A 16,619-nucleotide genomic window follows, 5' to 3' on the forward strand; every position below is an offset into this window, starting at 1 on the left:
CACATTTAAAACAACATGTGAGTACAGTGGTCCTACCATTTTTTGAGCGGCTAAATATATATATATATATATATATATATATATATATATAAAACGACTTTTCAATAATATCTAGAGATGGCTGATTTCAAAACACTGCTTCAAAGCTTTTGTTTCGAATCAGTGGTTCGGATCGCATGTCAAACTGCCAAACTTCTGAAATCACATGACTTTGGCGCTCCGAACCACTGATTCAAAACAAAAGATTAGTCGCTTTGTAATATTAAGGTTGAACCACTGTACTCACATGAACGGTTTTAAATATGTTTTTACTACCTTTCTGGGCACTGAAAGTGTAAATAAACTTGCTAGCATTAGAGGCCTCACTGAGCCATTAGATTTCATCAAAAATATCTTAAGTTGAGTTCCGAAGATGAACGGTCTTGGGGGTGTAGAACGACATGAGGGTAAGTAATAAATAACAATTTTCATTTTTGGGTGAACTAACCCTTTAAAAGTGTTGTACACCACCTCAGTGTGACAACTTATACACATACATATGGATAAAACAGTTACATACCCTAGTTTTCCTTCTGCTTACATATGAAATAAAAATGTTAATTAAACAGCATATAAAAGGTTACCTTCGTTTTTAATGATGCAGCCTTGGGCGCTTCAATTCCGACTCGGTTTCCCGCCTATCAGCTTGAGCGGGAGATCGCTTGACAACAGGCCACACTCTTGTAACAAAACTTCACTCTGATTGGTTATTTGAATCGTAGTGTAATTTCTTTTTTAATGTACTAACTACTGTGAATGTTATATTATGCATTTGCCTTGAAATACATCGTTTTAGTCAAGTTTTTAATTTTGTTGGCTAAATTTGGCATTAGTTAATCAACTCGGCTATTGATTGCTGTCGCGAACACACGTGCGCTCCCGTGACCTCATTTACGCGTTTACACACCAGCGCTGCTGAGCTTCACGGTGAGCAAACACCGGCTTCTTTTAATATATGTGGAATGAAGATCTCATTTTTGTTGATTTATTTGCATGTGATGTAAATGCATCAATTGGTTTTTAACATGCTTTACAAAAAGTTGCAGAGTGCAAAGTTCTCTATTCATGTTTGCTCTGATTTGATGTGTGGGTGTGAGAAATTGTTGACATTCATATTTTTGCAACCCATAATCATCTCTTTGTTTCAATGGCTGATGTCACTGATAGAGTAATAAGGCTCATTTAGGGATTTGAAGGTTCTAGTTTTATCTTGATTTTGTGATTTCTGTACTGTATTTAAATGTGGCACCTAGTTAGTGCTATATTGAAATTAATTTTCTTTTTGTTCTTCTCTTATTGTTAATATATCTTATTAACATTTTCACTTTAAAAAGAAATCTAACAAATTGTGTTTGATCTTCTTTCTTGCATTTATTTGCTATTTGGGTTGTAATTGTTGGTTTTCTTTTTTACCTTTACACTGCAAACACATCGTCATGTTATATATTGATAATCATAGACAAGCAGGAAATAAGATGTGTGGTGAATGTCATGGTTACAGCTGTATTTAAGAGGGCCTCATGTGTTTATGTGTTGCTGGGATATTTGAGCTGGTAATGAGATTGCTCTGGTCTTCTATTGCAGAAGTGTTGGTGTCAAGACTCACTCCCCCTCTGAGCTCAGACGTCTCTCCTTACAGTCTAGTGCCACCTAAGACTAGGGATGGCCTTATTAGATGTAGTTGACCTCTCTCTCTCTCTCTCTCTCTCTCTCTCTCTCTCTCTCTCTCTCTCTCTCTCTCTCTCTCTCTCTCTCTCTCTCTCTCTCTCTCTCTCTCTCTCTCTCTCTCTCTCTTTCTCAGTGGGATCAGTGGAAAGAGGATGCTGCTGTCGTTTAGGCCGCTGGTCTCTATCTCTGTGTTGACTCTGCTGGGCTGGTGCTGGTACAGCTTTAGGAGGAGGAGGAGGACGACAGCTCCTCTCTGGACTGAAGAGGAGGTGTGTTTTTCGGACAGAAGGACACCTGTTCACTCCTCCCCTACTGACTCCAGTATTTTGGGGGAAAGGTCAGTAGCAGAGCGTTCATGACTTGTGTCCCCCCCTTTTTTTTTTTTTTTTTTTGAAGGTTGTTTACTTGGTTAGCCACAGTTTTAAGCGATAATATCTTCTAATATAAATTTTTCTCTACAAATATGTGTTATTTGAGCTGTAAATTACACTTGTGACCCCCAGGAGGTCACAAGTGGTGCAATGTCTGCAAATGTTTTTTTTTTTTTTTTACAAAATATATTTTTGGGGAATGTGTTCCTTGAAAGGTCCAGTGTGTAATATTTAGGTGGATCTATTAACAGAAATGCAATATAATATCCATAACTATGTTTTCAGTGGTGTATAAAGACCTTACATAATGAACCATTAAGTTTTTATTACCTTAGAATGAGCCATTTCTATCTACACACACCACGGGTTCCCTTACATGGAAGTCGCCATTTTGCGCCGCCATGTTTCTGCAGTAGCCCTAATGGACAAACTGCTCATTGCTTGACTGGCTACTCTCTGCTGTCTCAGACGACGACATCTTTGTCCTGTGTCGGCCACCGTAGCTTCTCTGTGTGTTTTGAAAGGGAGGGGTGAGCGGTGAACTGAGCTGTTGGTTGCATTTCACAACTTCACCGCTAGATGCCGCTAAAATTTACACACCTTTGAGATAATTAATGATATATTTAAAGGGTTAGCTCACCCAAAAATGAAATTTCTGAATTAATAACTCAACCTCATGTCATTCCACACCCATAAGACCTTCGTTCATCTTTGGAACACAAATGAAGATATTTTTGTTGAAATCCAAGAGGTGTTTTTATCCCCCATAGAAAGCAATGTAATTACCACATTCAAGGTTCAGAAAAGTAGTAAAGACATAGTTAAAATAGTCCCTGTGACTACAGTGGTTCAACCTTAATGTTATGAAGCGACAAGAATTCTTTTTGTGTGCAAAAACAAAACAAAAAATAACAACATTATTCAATCATTTCTTCTCTTTCCGTCCCAACGCACACACTTGCGCATATGTGTTGAGTTGACGCGCGAGTCTGAACACAACATGCACGCGTCATGAAGCTCTTGTGAACGCGCGTTGCAGATCAATATTTTTGTATGTAAAGTGGTAAATTGGTTTTTAGCACCAACAAAGCACTCGCGTCACTTCATAAAATTGAGGTTAAACCACTGGAGTCATATTGAGTACTTTAATGATGTGATTCCCACCTTTCTGGACCTTGAACTTGAATTTGTGTTCCAAAGATGAACGAAGGTCTTAGGGATTTGGAGGGTGAGTACTTAATGACAGAAGTTTCATTTTTGGGTGAACTAACCCTTTAAGATAATGTGTTTTTGTATATTTCCTAAATGTAATAATAGTAACATTTTATACTGAGACTCGAACCCACAACCTTTGGGTTACAAGTGCAACTCTCTAACCACGAGACCACGACTGCCACCAAACCACTCCAAAATACTTGAGACATATTTTAAGATAAGTTGCTTTCAGTTAACACAGCTCAAACATGTATTTTAAACTGGGACTAGGCTTAAGCCTTGTCTGTGAAACCAGGGGATATAGCATTTCATTTTGTCTTTAATATTTCACACTTAATATTGTTTTCACACAGTGTGGTTTTTATTCATGAAAATACATAGCTGCCTTTTTATTGCAAAAAAGAAGGCTTGTAAAAAGATGATATTTGGGGGTCCTTGACAGCAAAATGTTTCAAAACCTCTGGTTTAATTCATCATTTTAGCAGTATGACCATTGTTTCCATTGCTGAAGAATGGAAAATCTTGGTTTATGCCAAGTTATCCTAAAATGTATCTTGACCTGTCAGAGTAAGTCACCTTCAGAGAATGGACAGATTCGCTTTTTCCAGAGTGAAGACAGACACTGGACTGTTTCTGTTTTTCTTCTCTTACAGTGACCTGAAGATGGACCACAACATCTTAGGATCCTCTGAAATAAGCAACTTCACAGATTCTTCACCAGTTCTGGACATGCGCAACCTTACCTGCACCTCTCGACCCGAGCCAGAAGGAGAAGTATCTGTTCGTTTCCCTGAGACTCTCCAAACTGGGAAAGAAAAGGACAGCATTGCTGGTGAAGGTCATCCAGAAGTTTGTGAAGAGGACAGTGGGCTTGAGTCTGACCTGGTTTGTCTCTCTTCAAACTGCCTTTCCAGTTCCAACGATTCTCACCCTTCAACGGGGCAACAGCCAGGTTCTGTCCACTTGGATAGCAGCCTGTCAGATTCCTCCATGGATAGAGGCCTGAACCAGGAGAACATGGAAAAGATCAGTTCTGTTCTGGTCCAACAGATCTTAGAAGCAGCGGCCGAGGACTGGAAAAACCAGGAAGCCAGTGATCCACATGAGCTTGCCGGTGTTTCAAGACCTCCGGAGGGTGAATTTCAGTCTGCTGCTCAAGAACCATTTCAGCAGCAAAGCATCAGCAGTGACGACAACAGCAGAGCATCTCTTCAGGATGCCGTCTCATTCAGGGAAAAACTACTCAGCCATTTAGGAGCTTCTGTTGGAGATGATTCTGGATGTGGTTCTTGCTTCTCAGAGGATGCATCCGGTGCAGAGGGGCTGACCAGCGAGCTGTCTGAGGAGGGTCGAGGCTTTTTAATGACCCCCACAGAAGAGGACACAGTCAGCATTGAGAGCAAAATGATTCCCAGCATCCACAGAGTGGCAGAGGGAGAAGAGGAGGCCTGGAGAGGTACGTGAGACATTTACTTTCAACCTCTTCAAATTCTGCTCCTGTTTGATCTTTGCGAAATGAATTAACTGGCTTTTAAAATGTTAATATCTTTTTGAAATTTTAAAATCTCTTAATAAAGCAGCAAAAAGTTTTCAATATAATAATAAATGTTTCTTGAGCACCAAATCAGCATATTAGAATGATTTCTGAAGGATCATGTGACACTGAAGACTGAAGTAAATTCGGCTTTGCCATGACAGGAATAAATTGTTTTAATATATACTGAAAACAGTTTTTTAAACTGTAATAATGTTTTACAGTAGTACTGTTTTTCCTGTATTTTTGATCAAATTAATGCACATTGGTAAACATAAGACTTCTTTCAAAAACATTAAAAAATCTTATTGATTCCAAATTTTTGACCGACTTTTTGATATAGCCTATATAACATTATTTGCCTGTTACAGCTATCTGTCTGAAAATATATATACAGTAATATAAAATAAATATATTTAAGTCAGACAGATGCTTCAATCCCGAAGCAGTAAGTTAGTGTGTGACATTCATATGGATCTCATCTCCAGGTTCGGGTGTTAAAAATTTAAGCTGCATTAGTGCCGATACTCAGGTGAGCAGCTTGGCTCCACTTCCAGCCCAGCCTATCATTCTCTGGGACATAGAGGTGCCAGCGGTGAGCCCCACCTACAGACAAACCCATATACTGATATTGATTGAACATATAAACTTCTGTATGAATGAGTTCAGAGATGCACCACAGCAGAAAAGATACTTGATCTTCAAGTACTAGACTCACTAAAGTAGAGCTCAAGTTACAGGACATATGAAGGCCTCTATACTGTGACTGCGTCCGAAATCGCATACTCTATTGAGTAGGTATTTATTTTGAATAAGTAATTACTTCATGACCACTAAAAAAGTATGTGTATAGTATGAATGTAATCCGGACCAAGGTCCCTTTCAAGGAAAGTCTGTTCACTTGGCGGCCATATTTGCAATGCCTCCAGGCAGCTTTTTCAGGTATCCAAGACCAAGTCCTATCTATTTGAATGGGGGAATCCTGAAATCTCAAAAACTGCTTGGCAAACTCAAAATTAAATAACATATTTCAAATCAGCAACAAAATCTGACATGAACTGTCCCATAAATGTTGTTTCTTATGCTTAAAAAGCTTATTTTTCAGGCTAGACTAGCCAATGTGCACGTGTAGTCCTAAGCGCGAGTCTAAGGGTTTCTATGGGAACCGGAGCTTCTAACGCCAGCTGCAGTGATGCAATGACTTTACTAATCAGCGATTGGCTCTTTAACTTAAAAGGCGGGACATATTCTTCTATATTGCGTGTTGCAGTTTCGCTTATTCACAAGTAATAGAAGTGAACCCTCTTTTTATAGGCTTATTTATTATTTAACAGTTAATCAAGTGTAAGAAATTACTTTCAGTTGGTTTTATTATGCACTAATTTGTTTTCTTTCACATTATATAGTAAGCTATATGGGAATTTTAAATTAATATCATTCCTATATTGGAATGATATAGGATAATCTTTAACTGACTGTCTGGGGAAACCCAATTTGTCATGACACTGAACGTACTACATCTGCCATGCTGTCATTATCACGTGACCAACCAGCGTCAGTTGCGTCGCTTCACTGCCATTCACAAATCTTCTTCCGTGGCCTTATGGGATAGTAAAGTGTCCATCGTATGCACGCTTCAGAATCTCACTGGTAGTAGCAGGTCAGCTGGGTACTTTTTTGCCTACTCTTTTATGAGTATGGTGAATTCAGACACACTTCTTTTGTCACATACTGTTTTTCGCCTACTATATAATAGAGAAGTATGTGATTTCGGATACAGCCCATGTCAGCCCATTTCTTTAAAATGTTGTAATATCTCCCTAAATTAATAGTTAAAGAGTTTATGAAGTCCATACTCGCTGGCTGTCTTTGAACAAATGACATGCACCTGCTACTTCTGGCCAACAGATGTCACTCAGTGTAAAGCTTTTGAATGGCTGGTTAGGAGTAGGTGGTCAGGGTAGTGTTCATTTTTAGAAGCAGGGAAATAAATTGATATAAATTGATTATATTTATAGAATATTGTGTAAAAATATAAATGTATATATTTATACACACACACACACACATTATACATAATGTAAATAATGCAGCAGGAAAATGTGTGTATATAATGTGTGTTAAATATGCATAATGCATTTACCACAGTAGAGTTACTAGTGATCAGCCTGCATATACATATGCAGTAATTATGCTGGAAGTATAAGATTTTGGATGCAGCCTGTGTGTGTTTGTGTGTTGAGGATTGTTTAAGGAGAGTGACAGGAAGACTTGTTTTCTATATGAGGAAGAACTGTCCTAGATTTAAAACAAGTCCTGTCTTTGCAGCATCTGGTTGGTCGATTGATCGGGAAGCAGGGGAAATTTGTGAACTTTCTTAAGCAGAGCTCTGGAGCAAAGATCTACGTCTCCACCCTGCCGTTCACTCAGGAGATTCAGATCTGCCACATCCAGGGTTAGTTTTCCCATGATGACGGCTACCTCATCAATGCTAAAGCCCAGTGCTGAATTCATGTGTGTTTGTTCATCCAGGCTCACAGCAGCAGGTGGATGATGCTCTCTCACTCATCAGGAAGAAGTTTAAAGATCTGGATCTGAGTAATTGTGTCCCTCTGCCCTGCCTGCCCATCACATCCTGGGTGAGGACTCTTAAAATCTTCACATCATTCCAAATCTATGACTTTCTTCTGTGGAACACAAAAAGTTCATATGATTTATGTGCTATATTGTTTTTGTCAATTCATACAATACCTTTGTGTGAGGAACAGGCTTAAATTTTAAGTGGAAAATTGGTGCCTAAAGACACATCACACCAAGTTTGACACCAGTAACACTGAATATATGACACATTTTAATGTATGCCTGGACGTGTGAGTAACCATTGTGTTTGTAAGAGCCGTTAGTGTGTGTTTTTCTGTCGTCTCTGTAGCTGCTGCTGCCTCAGGATGTGTTTGTGGAGGTGATCGTGTCGCAGGTGGAGGTGGGTCTTCATCTGTTCGTTCAGCAACACAAGCATCCATCTTATCAGGCCCTTCCCACCCTCATTCAGCACATGCAGCTCTGCTACTCTCAGCCTGGATGTCCCAGCCTGCCCACCCCCGTCGAAGGTATATAGACCCCTACTTGCACACACAGATCTCCATGTTGAGAGTAAATGCTTTATATTCACTTTGACATGTATTAATTTAGCTAGAAGCAACGCAACATCTGTCTCTACCATAGTATAGTATGGTTTCGCTTTATTCTTTTTAGCTTCTCTTTTATTCCTTATCGTTGTCTTCATTTGCCTTTTCTCTGTTTTAGAACCAGCACAGCTTTATTGGTGTGACTTTTAAAATTAATTTTAATGTAATTATTTTTTTCCCATTTCCCATATTTTAGAATACTAGTAAAGTTAAAACACTATGAAATCTCTAGCTCCTTACCCTAACCCTACCCATCACAGTTTGAGTGCCTAGCCTGAACCCGTACACTAAACCTACCCAATAACCTAATTATAACCTTATCCTTAGTGTTGACCCTCAGACAGGCCTTTAAAGGGGTCTCAGAAAGTGAGGACCAACCAAAATGTCCTCACTTTTCTTTCTTTGTCCTTACTCCGATGGTCTAAAACTCAAACCAGTCCTCACAAAGACGGTTGTACAAGTACACACACACACAGACACACACACACGGCATCACTGATAGTATGCGTGCTGTACGTAATGAATTGTTGCTCAAACTGTGGTAAGATAATTTATAATTAGGTGTTATGAAGGCAGTTTTATCATCTCCTAATATGATTAGAATTTCTTGTTGTCATCCATTTTCGAGGAAGTCTGTCTACTTTCTCTCTGTCTCTGTCAGTGGGGGTGGTCTGTGCTGCTCCAGTAACAGGAAGTGGCTGGCAGAGAGCCCAGGTCATCCAGTACAACAGAGAGTCGGGCACGGCTCATATCAGATATGTAGATAATGGAGGTTATGACACCGTGAACAGCGCCATCCTCCGGCAGATCAGGTCAGGTGGCTCAAGTTTGGTTTCATTCTTTGTCTGTGGTTGTTGATCTGAATCTGATATTTGAAAATTTTGTTTTCACAGGTCAGACTTTGTGACATTACCATTCCAGGCAGCAGAGGTTCTGTTAGACAATATCACGCCTTTGCCAGGTAAAGCTTAAGCCTGTTTGTAATTAAAAATACTTTTCGGTGATGTTCTGCTGCTATATATTATTATTTCTATTGTACATTTTGTAAAAAAAAAAATATATATATATATGTCAAATGAATCAAATCATAAATACTGAATTATGATGATAAATTAAAAGCAATTTATTTGCTTTGATAGGAGAGGAAGAGTTTTCCCTGGAGGCTAAAGCAGCACTGGAGGAATTAACTGCAAATATGGCCTTAATCATCAAGGTTATAACAAACACACACATTTTCCTGTCAGTTATTTCTGTATATTCTATTATTTCCACAGTATTGCATCATTTCACTTGCCAGGGGATTCTCATACTTCTTTGTCAGCTGAACCCCTTTGAGATAAATATTTACTTGAAATACACCCTGAGATTAAGTTAATATTTCGGTAATTTAACAACATTCGCATCTTCACAGTCGATTTATGGTCACATGACATACAGGTAAACAAATAAAACATTTAAAATTTTATTAATTAGTTGCTTTTCAGCAAGTCGCAATTGACAGTTTGAGAAACTGCACTGGGTGATCAAAAACAGCTCAGAGGAATATTTTAAGAAGCTTTTCTGTAAGAATTCTGAACATGACGGATGTTTTTGTCTATGGTCAGGTGACAAGCAGTCAAGACGCCCTTCCTCTGGTGCACGTGTGGAAACAGATGGGAGACGAGGTGTGCATGGCAAATTTTTCTTCTGCTAGGTTCTTAAATTTCAGCTTAACTTGTGTATGTGCTCTGTGTGTCTGCAGGTGGTTCTGCTGAACAGATTACTGGCTGAACGAGGGTTTTGCACCTGGTTTGAGACACAGTGATGTCGCAGCTTTTCGCTTATCCTCTCTTGAACCGCACAGTGAATCACGTATTTCACTTTTTGACCATTGGTTTGTTGTATGGAGATTTTGTTGGAGACCTTATTTTTGAAACATTCTCTTTAAATGATTAATATATTATGCTATTTGATGTTATTTAAAAGATCACTGAATTAAGTTATTTTCCCAGAATGCATTGCAGAGTAAATTTAATATAGTAAACCAAAGCTGCCTATGTGAACAGTTGCTAATATAGTACTGTTTTCTAAAATTGTCTCTTGAATGCTGATGATTTGAAAGATTGTGTTGTGCTCAGGTATTTTGATAATGAAGAATGTAGTTTTTTTTTGTAGTAATTTCCAATTTTTTGTTCTTTTCTTGGTCTTTGTATTTTGTTTTCTTTCTGTAAGATATGGGTGGGGACCGTATTGTGCTCTTTGACAGTGAAGAGCATCATGAACCCCTGCTGAAATGAGCTTGCTCTGTACTCACACACTGACGCTGCCAAACATCTCACTGCTGTTGGAGTAAAAGATCTGTGGATATCACAAACATGCTGTGCTTTTCTCTTTCTTGTGCTGATGCTGACTTTTTCCTTACATTTAAATCAATATACAGCTTAAAAGTTTACAAACCACTTGTAGGATCTTTTTTTTTTTTTTTTTTTTTTTTTTTTTTTAAAGTACTGCCCTGAAGAAATTTGAAGTATATTGAACAAGACAAAGTTAACTTTGTGTTTTCTGCTTGAATATTTTAGCACAACCTCAGAGTTGCTCGGGAAAGAAGGATATTCGGCTCCATATCAACTTTTAATGTACGGTTTAGTTCACATTTTTAATAAGAAGTGAGGCTCATTTTCAGTGGTACATAAATCTTTAAGTAAGTGAGTTCCAGTCCAGAGCTATAATGTCTGTTGTTTTAAACCAGGGATATCCAAACTCGGTCCTGGAGGGCCACTGTCATGCAGAGTTTAGCTCCAACTTAGCTCAACACACCTGCCTGGAAGTTTCTAGTATGCCTAGTAAGATCTTGTTTAGCTGGTTCAGGTTTGTTTAATTGGGGTTGGAGCTAAACTCTGCAGGACAGCGGTCCTCCAGGAGCAGGATTGGATACCAGTTTTAAACCGTGGCGGTGTCCGAAATCGCATACTCTCTTGAATATGCTTACTTATTTTGAATAAAACAGCTAAAAAAAAAGTACATTCTATATAGTGTGTGTGTGTGTGTGTGTGTGTAGTATGAACGTAATCCCGATGTACTACAAATCTTCTCCTGTGGCCTTATGGGATAGTAAAGTGTCCATCGTATGCACACTTCAGAATCTCGCCGGAAGTATTAGGTCATCCGGGTACTTTTTGCCTACTCTTTTATGAGTACTGTGAATTCGGACATACTTCTTTTGTCACATACTGTTTATCGCCTACTATATAGTAGAGAAGTATGCGATTTCGGATGCAGCCCACGTCAGCCCATTTCTTTAAAATGTTGTAATATCTCACTAATAGTTGAAGAGTTTATGAATTCCATATTCTGGCTGTCTTTGAACAAATGACATGCACCTGCTACTTCTGGCCAACAGATGTCACTCAGTGTAAAGCTTTTGAATGGCTGGTTAGGAGAAGGTGGTCAGGGTAGTGTTCATTTTTAGAAGCAAGGATATAAATTGATTATATTTTTCTAAGAAATATTGTGTAAAAATATAAATGTGTGTATATATATATATATATATATATATATATATATATATATATACATACACACACATACATACAAATATATATGTATATATATACACACACACTTACACATTGTGCAAAATGTAAATAATGCAGCAGGAAAATGTGTGTAAATATAATGTATGTTATATTTGCATGATGTATTTACCACACTAATAGAGTTACTAGTGATCAACCTGCATATATGCAGTAATTATGTAAACATACCTTTATATTTTTACACAATATTTGTTAGAAAATTATCAATTTGTATCCTTACTTCTAAAAACGGACACTTTACCTGTGGTGATCAACAGAGAAACACATCTAGCTGACTTGAATAAATGTCGCATGGCTGTGCAGCCATGTGAAAGATCCCACAGCAAAGCACTTTGTAGAAAAAAGGTGACTTCTATAGCAATAATTTGCATGAAATATCATGGGAAAGTGTGCTGAAATGGCCTGAATATTTAAAGTGAGTGGTGACATTCTTCAATAAACATGCAGAAAAGCCCTTGTATTTGGCCCTGCTCTCATATCTGCCAGCCACAGGGGGTCTGATTGGTTTGCTCTGAGGAAGCTGAATGGTACAGCTGATTCTGTTGCATGTATCGTCTCATATTCTCCAGTCTTAACTTTGAGATTTCTATTTCTCTAAGCAGAAAATCCTCTCATTTCCAGAGTGGCCTGATGAATGCGTATTATCCTAAAGAGACGCAGTGATCTGTTAGGCAGCTAACAGATGCACAGCATTAAAAAAATGAGACTTTCAGTAAGTAGAAGATCCACTCATTAATCAAACACAGATGCTGCTGTGACTGTGGGTCTCCTTCACAGATTGGACTCATATAACATGATGCAGTTCACTTTTCATGATACGGGAAACACTCTTCTCAAATATCAAAAACTCTCCACAATGTCCCCTTTACCAGCAGAAGTCATTTTAATATCAAATATCAGAGTTGAACATCAATTTAAGACTGCGTTTCGGGACTGGTGTGGGTTTGAGAAAGTTTATTAGAACATTAGCAGCATGACCTATGAATGGCCTGTGTTTATTAAGTGAGGTAAGAAATGATTGGCTGGCTCAAGAGTTCTCATTTAGCCATGCTGGGAGAAGCAATGCTCTTGTTTTCCACAGTAATCTGGTTCTGTGAAACTAGAGCTGCAGTCATTTGATAAACTTCCCATTTGAGCATTTCCATATCAATGAAGTCAGCAGATGTCACACTAACACTGATCTATCCATTCTGCATGCTCACTCAGCAAAGCGGGAAATGCTCAGAAATACATTGCCTGCATGTGTGGGGGTGTCAGGTTTTTAAGAACCCTCCAGGAAAATTAACATACATACCAAATAATGTCTTAGGGCTATGTTCAGGGATTAACAATATTATTAGCTCAGCATAAAAACAATAGGAATAACTGGAAAGTCCCCACCATGATATAAAAACAGTATACAGTTTTTATACAGTAAGCTCCTGTGTTATTTTAGTATTACTGACGGTGTTGGGGAAAGTTACTTTTAAAATGAATGCATTACAATATTATAAAAAAGTAAGTAATTGCGTTACTTAGTTACTTTTTATGGAGAGTAATGCATTACATTACTTTTGCGTTACTTTTTCTTACCAGGACTGGGCTTGCTTGTTTGTTTTTTAATAACAACAACAAAGTTCTATTTTTGCCAAATGTAAAAGACAAAAAAGTAATCGGATTACTTAACTCAAGTTACTTGTAATGTGTTACCCCCAACAATGATTATTGATATACTATTATAGTTTTTGTTAATATTTTGAATTAGATTTTTTTTTATATTTTCTGTTTTCATTTTAATTTTAGTTTTAGTAGTAATTTTTTTAGTAGTGTTTTTGTCATTTTTATTAGTTTTAATTTGTTTTAAATGTCTTTTTTGATTAGGTTTTAGCAACTTGCTGAAATAAAATTTGTCTTTTTAATATTTGATTTTATTTCAAGTAATGAAAATGTATTTTTTTTATGAATTTATTTTTCGTTAACATTAATATCCAAGCTTAGTACTGAAAGGTGCCAACAGAATGGAAGGGCTTTTAAAAGAAAAAACAGAATTCCAAATAAACCTGAAAATGTATAAACCTTATTTATCTCTGTGCATTCACGTATTATTTTTTGTGGGGATTTATGACATTGTGACTAATAATAATTTGTCAAACTAAAATGAAAAACATGACATAATATGCTAGTGCCACCAAGAAAACACTAGATTTTAGTTAAATTTTGCGAACTATTGAGCTTAATTCTAGTTGTAAATATTCATTTTCTTTTCCAGAAAGCCTCTTGGTTGTATTTATTCAGAAGGTGGCGCAAATGTAAACTTTATAGGGTTTAAAGAGCCTACTGAAGAACTGAATGTACTCTCGTGGTTCCTGTCAAACGCTGCTAACCAACAGGGGGAGTGGTTTCCTTCGATAGGTAGGCGCAGATCCCCGCCGGATTGGTTGGTTGACGCTTTCAGTCACGCCCCTCCTGAGAGGGGCGGGAGCCGCGCGCTGATCCCACGTGTGACGCTAGAGCTCCCGGTTCGGTAATATTCCTTGAGCTGGGGCTGCAGTGCCCGTGTGTGTGTGTATGCGTGTGTTTGGAGTTGGTTGGGCTTTGAGCTATGGAAGCGGACGCGAGTCAAGTCACCTCTGGAAGCCCGAGTGATTCGCAACACGACCCGGGGTAAGAAGACAGGACAAGTGCGCGCGCGCGCCCTTGTGTGTGTTTGGAGTTTGATTCTGTTTTCAGCGCGAGCGAGCGCGTGTCCTTCCTCGCGCAGTTCTGCTGATGTTTTGATTGACAGGTCATTTCTAAGGCTCTTTTCAGCCGGTACACAGCTTAAGCTGTTCGTAGGTCGCTCTTTATGAGGTATTTACACGGAAAATGGCCGTTTTGACATCTGGAGTCACTTATACCATTTTTTCTCCTTACAGTAAAATGTTTATCGGTGGCCTCAGCTGGCAAACCTCACCAGGTAAGGAGAATTTCTTCTGTTTTGGAGTTGTTTTGCTTCATATTTATCCATCGCACGCGCTGGAAGCTGTGTGTGTGTATGTGTGTCACTGCGCACAAGGTTATTGTGATTTTCAGTCATCTGACACTAAAGCGAGCGACGCGACAAAACTTGAACGCTCTCATTATAATCAACGAAGTGTGAAGCGCGCGACCTTCGTTGATTATAACGGCAGCGTTCAGGCTTAATCGCGTCGCTCACTTGAAGTGTAGGCACGGTGTAACCCTCTTGTGTCCTTGTGTTTGTGTTCAGACAGCCTTAGAGACTATTTCAGTAAATTCGGGGAGATCAGAGAATGTATGGTGATGCGCGACCCCACCACCAAACGCTCCAGGTAAACACACGTGCTTCATTTTCTCTATTTTTCGCTGTCTTTATTCTGCTGTCTTATGATGCGTTAAGGGCAGATCAAGAAGAACGGGAAAGAAATCTGATTCATAATGCAATTTGACATTGAGTTAGGACTGTACGGCGAGACATCTATTCCCTGTTTGCCAAATTATGTTACAAAGTACATTTGTAAATATATGACAGAGCCAGGCAATGCACATTATATTATAGATGTGTATATCAGTCTTTTCTACATTAAATCTGCAGGGGGGAATCCATGACCTTCCTATATTGGAGAAGTGACCCTAATAAGGCCAAAAACCATATAAGCACATTTTTGTTATTTTGAAATAAAAAATTCAAAGCATGAGAAGAATTGTGTTTCATAGCAAGTGCAAAAAATTCGGACAGTTTTTTTTTAAACATTAAATGTTCAGTTATTTAGGATTTGTTGCTTCTATCTGCCACTGTAGAAGTAGCATCAAAACTTTGCCTTTCTGAGACTTTTTTTTTTTTTTTAAATAATTCGGTGATGAAAGTGGTTAAATATTGCAAAGAATTTTAAAATTAGGAGATTAATAACTCAAACGCAACCTGTTATTATTTATTTTCTTAATTATGTAGCGCTGGAGTGGTGGTTTCAAAGAGATGCAACAGAACAACTAAATAAATTAGATGTGTTTGTAACCATATTAAAAAAAAAAAGAATGCCCTGACTGTGTATAATTCATAAATACAATTTTTATTTTTGTCAGACCAAGCTCCTAAGGAATGCTGCAACTTCCTATTAAACCCACATAGGCTAAGAACCCATTCAATCTCATATAAAAAGCATTAATTCATTATGCTCAGAACACATTTCATGAACTTTACCCACTTACACTGAGAAAAAATAGATAGATATAAGGCACCAGGGCTTTAAGGCCTCACAAGCTTGTTGCTTTAGCAAAGAAAAATGTTTGGTTATAGTTAAATGGGTGCTGAAAAATGTCTTGAACTTGATTTTGTCATTTTCTGAAGCTTAAATTACAGATGAAAATAAAATGTTCTTTTTCTTTTCTGTTTATAATAATAGTCTTTAAATTTAGATTTGGGTGGGCTTAAAGGGTCACTTGCCCTGTAAAAATATCTAATGTGCTATAAATGACTGGCCATTATTTTCAGAGTGTATTGTGTTTTGTACCTGTGTATACAGTATATACTATGTTTATCGTTATTCAAGGGCATTTGAACAATTTGAAAAGTGTAGCAGCGACATAAGGCATTGAATAGTTATGATAATCTCACAACAAGTGGAAATTCTAAATGTGTCATAATGATTGCAACACCCCTGCCTTCACTGAGCGTATCAGCAAATATTCAAGAGCGCTTTGTATGCTGTCACAATTTTTCTGCCTCTCCTGTGAAGTTATCTCCTGACCTTCACTGTGTTTTGTGTTTTTGTTCCACAGAGGGTTTGGCTTCATCACATTTGCAGATGTTTCCAGTGTAGATAAAGTCTTAGCTCAACCGCACCACGAATTAGACTCCAAGACGGTATGTATCACTTCATAACGTTTGGTTTTTGTAACTGTGAGAATAGAGAGTGTGCATTGAAACAGATGTCATTCAAATGAAGTTCTTTCCCACAGAGTTTTTCATTTCCTTTCCCATCTCTGTTTATTTCCTGCTTCTTTATTAAAAAGTTCATTTTTTTTTGAGCTTGAGTGGACTGAGAGTTTTACGTAC

General features: G+C 38.0%; 2 protein-coding genes across 11 annotated transcripts in view; both read left to right on the forward strand.

The window, feature by feature from the left end:
• Nucleotides 1-260: 260 nt before the first annotated feature.
• Nucleotides 261-10,365, forward strand: akap1a (A kinase (PRKA) anchor protein 1a). 3 transcript variants are annotated; one of them, XM_051911254.1, is made up of 13 exons: nt 261-446; nt 1,841-2,044; nt 3,947-4,749; nt 5,316-5,422; nt 7,156-7,282; nt 7,360-7,466; nt 7,757-7,934; nt 8,674-8,824; nt 8,906-8,973; nt 9,152-9,225; nt 9,617-9,676; nt 9,754-9,863; nt 10,224-10,365. In XM_051911254.1, exons 2-12 carry the CDS (start codon nt 1,860-1,862, stop codon nt 9,814-9,816), a joined length of 1,923 nt encoding a protein of 640 aa, XP_051767214.1. In that variant the 5' UTR covers nt 261-446; nt 1,841-1,859; the 3' UTR covers nt 9,817-9,863; nt 10,224-10,365. The 3 variants fall into 3 exon arrangements, with proteins under 3 accessions (XP_051767214.1, XP_051767212.1, XP_051767213.1); XM_051911252.1 differs by having other exon boundaries at nt 262-446; nt 9,754-10,365; XM_051911253.1 differs by lacking the exon at nt 261-446 and adding an exon at nt 688-966 and having other exon boundaries at nt 9,754-10,365.
• A 3,651-nt stretch (nt 10,366-14,016) lies between these two features.
• Nucleotides 14,017-16,619, forward strand: part of msi2a (musashi RNA-binding protein 2a) — a 180,770-nt gene continuing 178,167 nt past the window's right edge. For all 8 annotated transcript variants that reach the window (XM_051908708.1, XM_051908710.1, XM_051908712.1 and 5 more), the window contains exons 1-4: nt 14,017-14,230; nt 14,482-14,522; nt 14,814-14,895; nt 16,343-16,427. In XM_051908708.1, coding sequence (XP_051764668.1) covers nt 14,169-14,230; nt 14,482-14,522; nt 14,814-14,895; nt 16,343-16,427 — 270 coding nt within the window. In that variant the 5' untranslated portion in view covers nt 14,017-14,168. The remainder of the gene's footprint in view (nt 14,231-14,481; nt 14,523-14,813; nt 14,896-16,342; nt 16,428-16,619) is intronic.

This window comes from Ctenopharyngodon idella, chromosome 10 (assembly GCF_019924925.1).
Source record: "Ctenopharyngodon idella isolate HZGC_01 chromosome 10, HZGC01, whole genome shotgun sequence".
Lineage (NCBI taxonomy): Eukaryota > Metazoa > Chordata > Actinopteri > Cypriniformes > Xenocyprididae > Ctenopharyngodon > Ctenopharyngodon idella.

Excerpts from the sequence above, each read along its gene's own strand:
- akap1a (XM_051911254.1), top strand. The coding sequence starts at position 1,860 with ATGCTGCTGTCGTTTAGGCCGCTGGTCTCTATCTCTGTGTTGACTCTG. Across the intron at positions 5,423-7,155 it reads GGGACATAGAGGTGCCAGCG|CATCTGGTTGGTCGATTGAT; the intron begins GTGAGCCCCACC and ends CTGTCTTTGCAG. Across the intron at positions 8,825-8,905 it reads GCCATCCTCCGGCAGATCAG|GTCAGACTTTGTGACATTAC; the intron begins GTCAGGTGGCTC and ends TTGTTTTCACAG.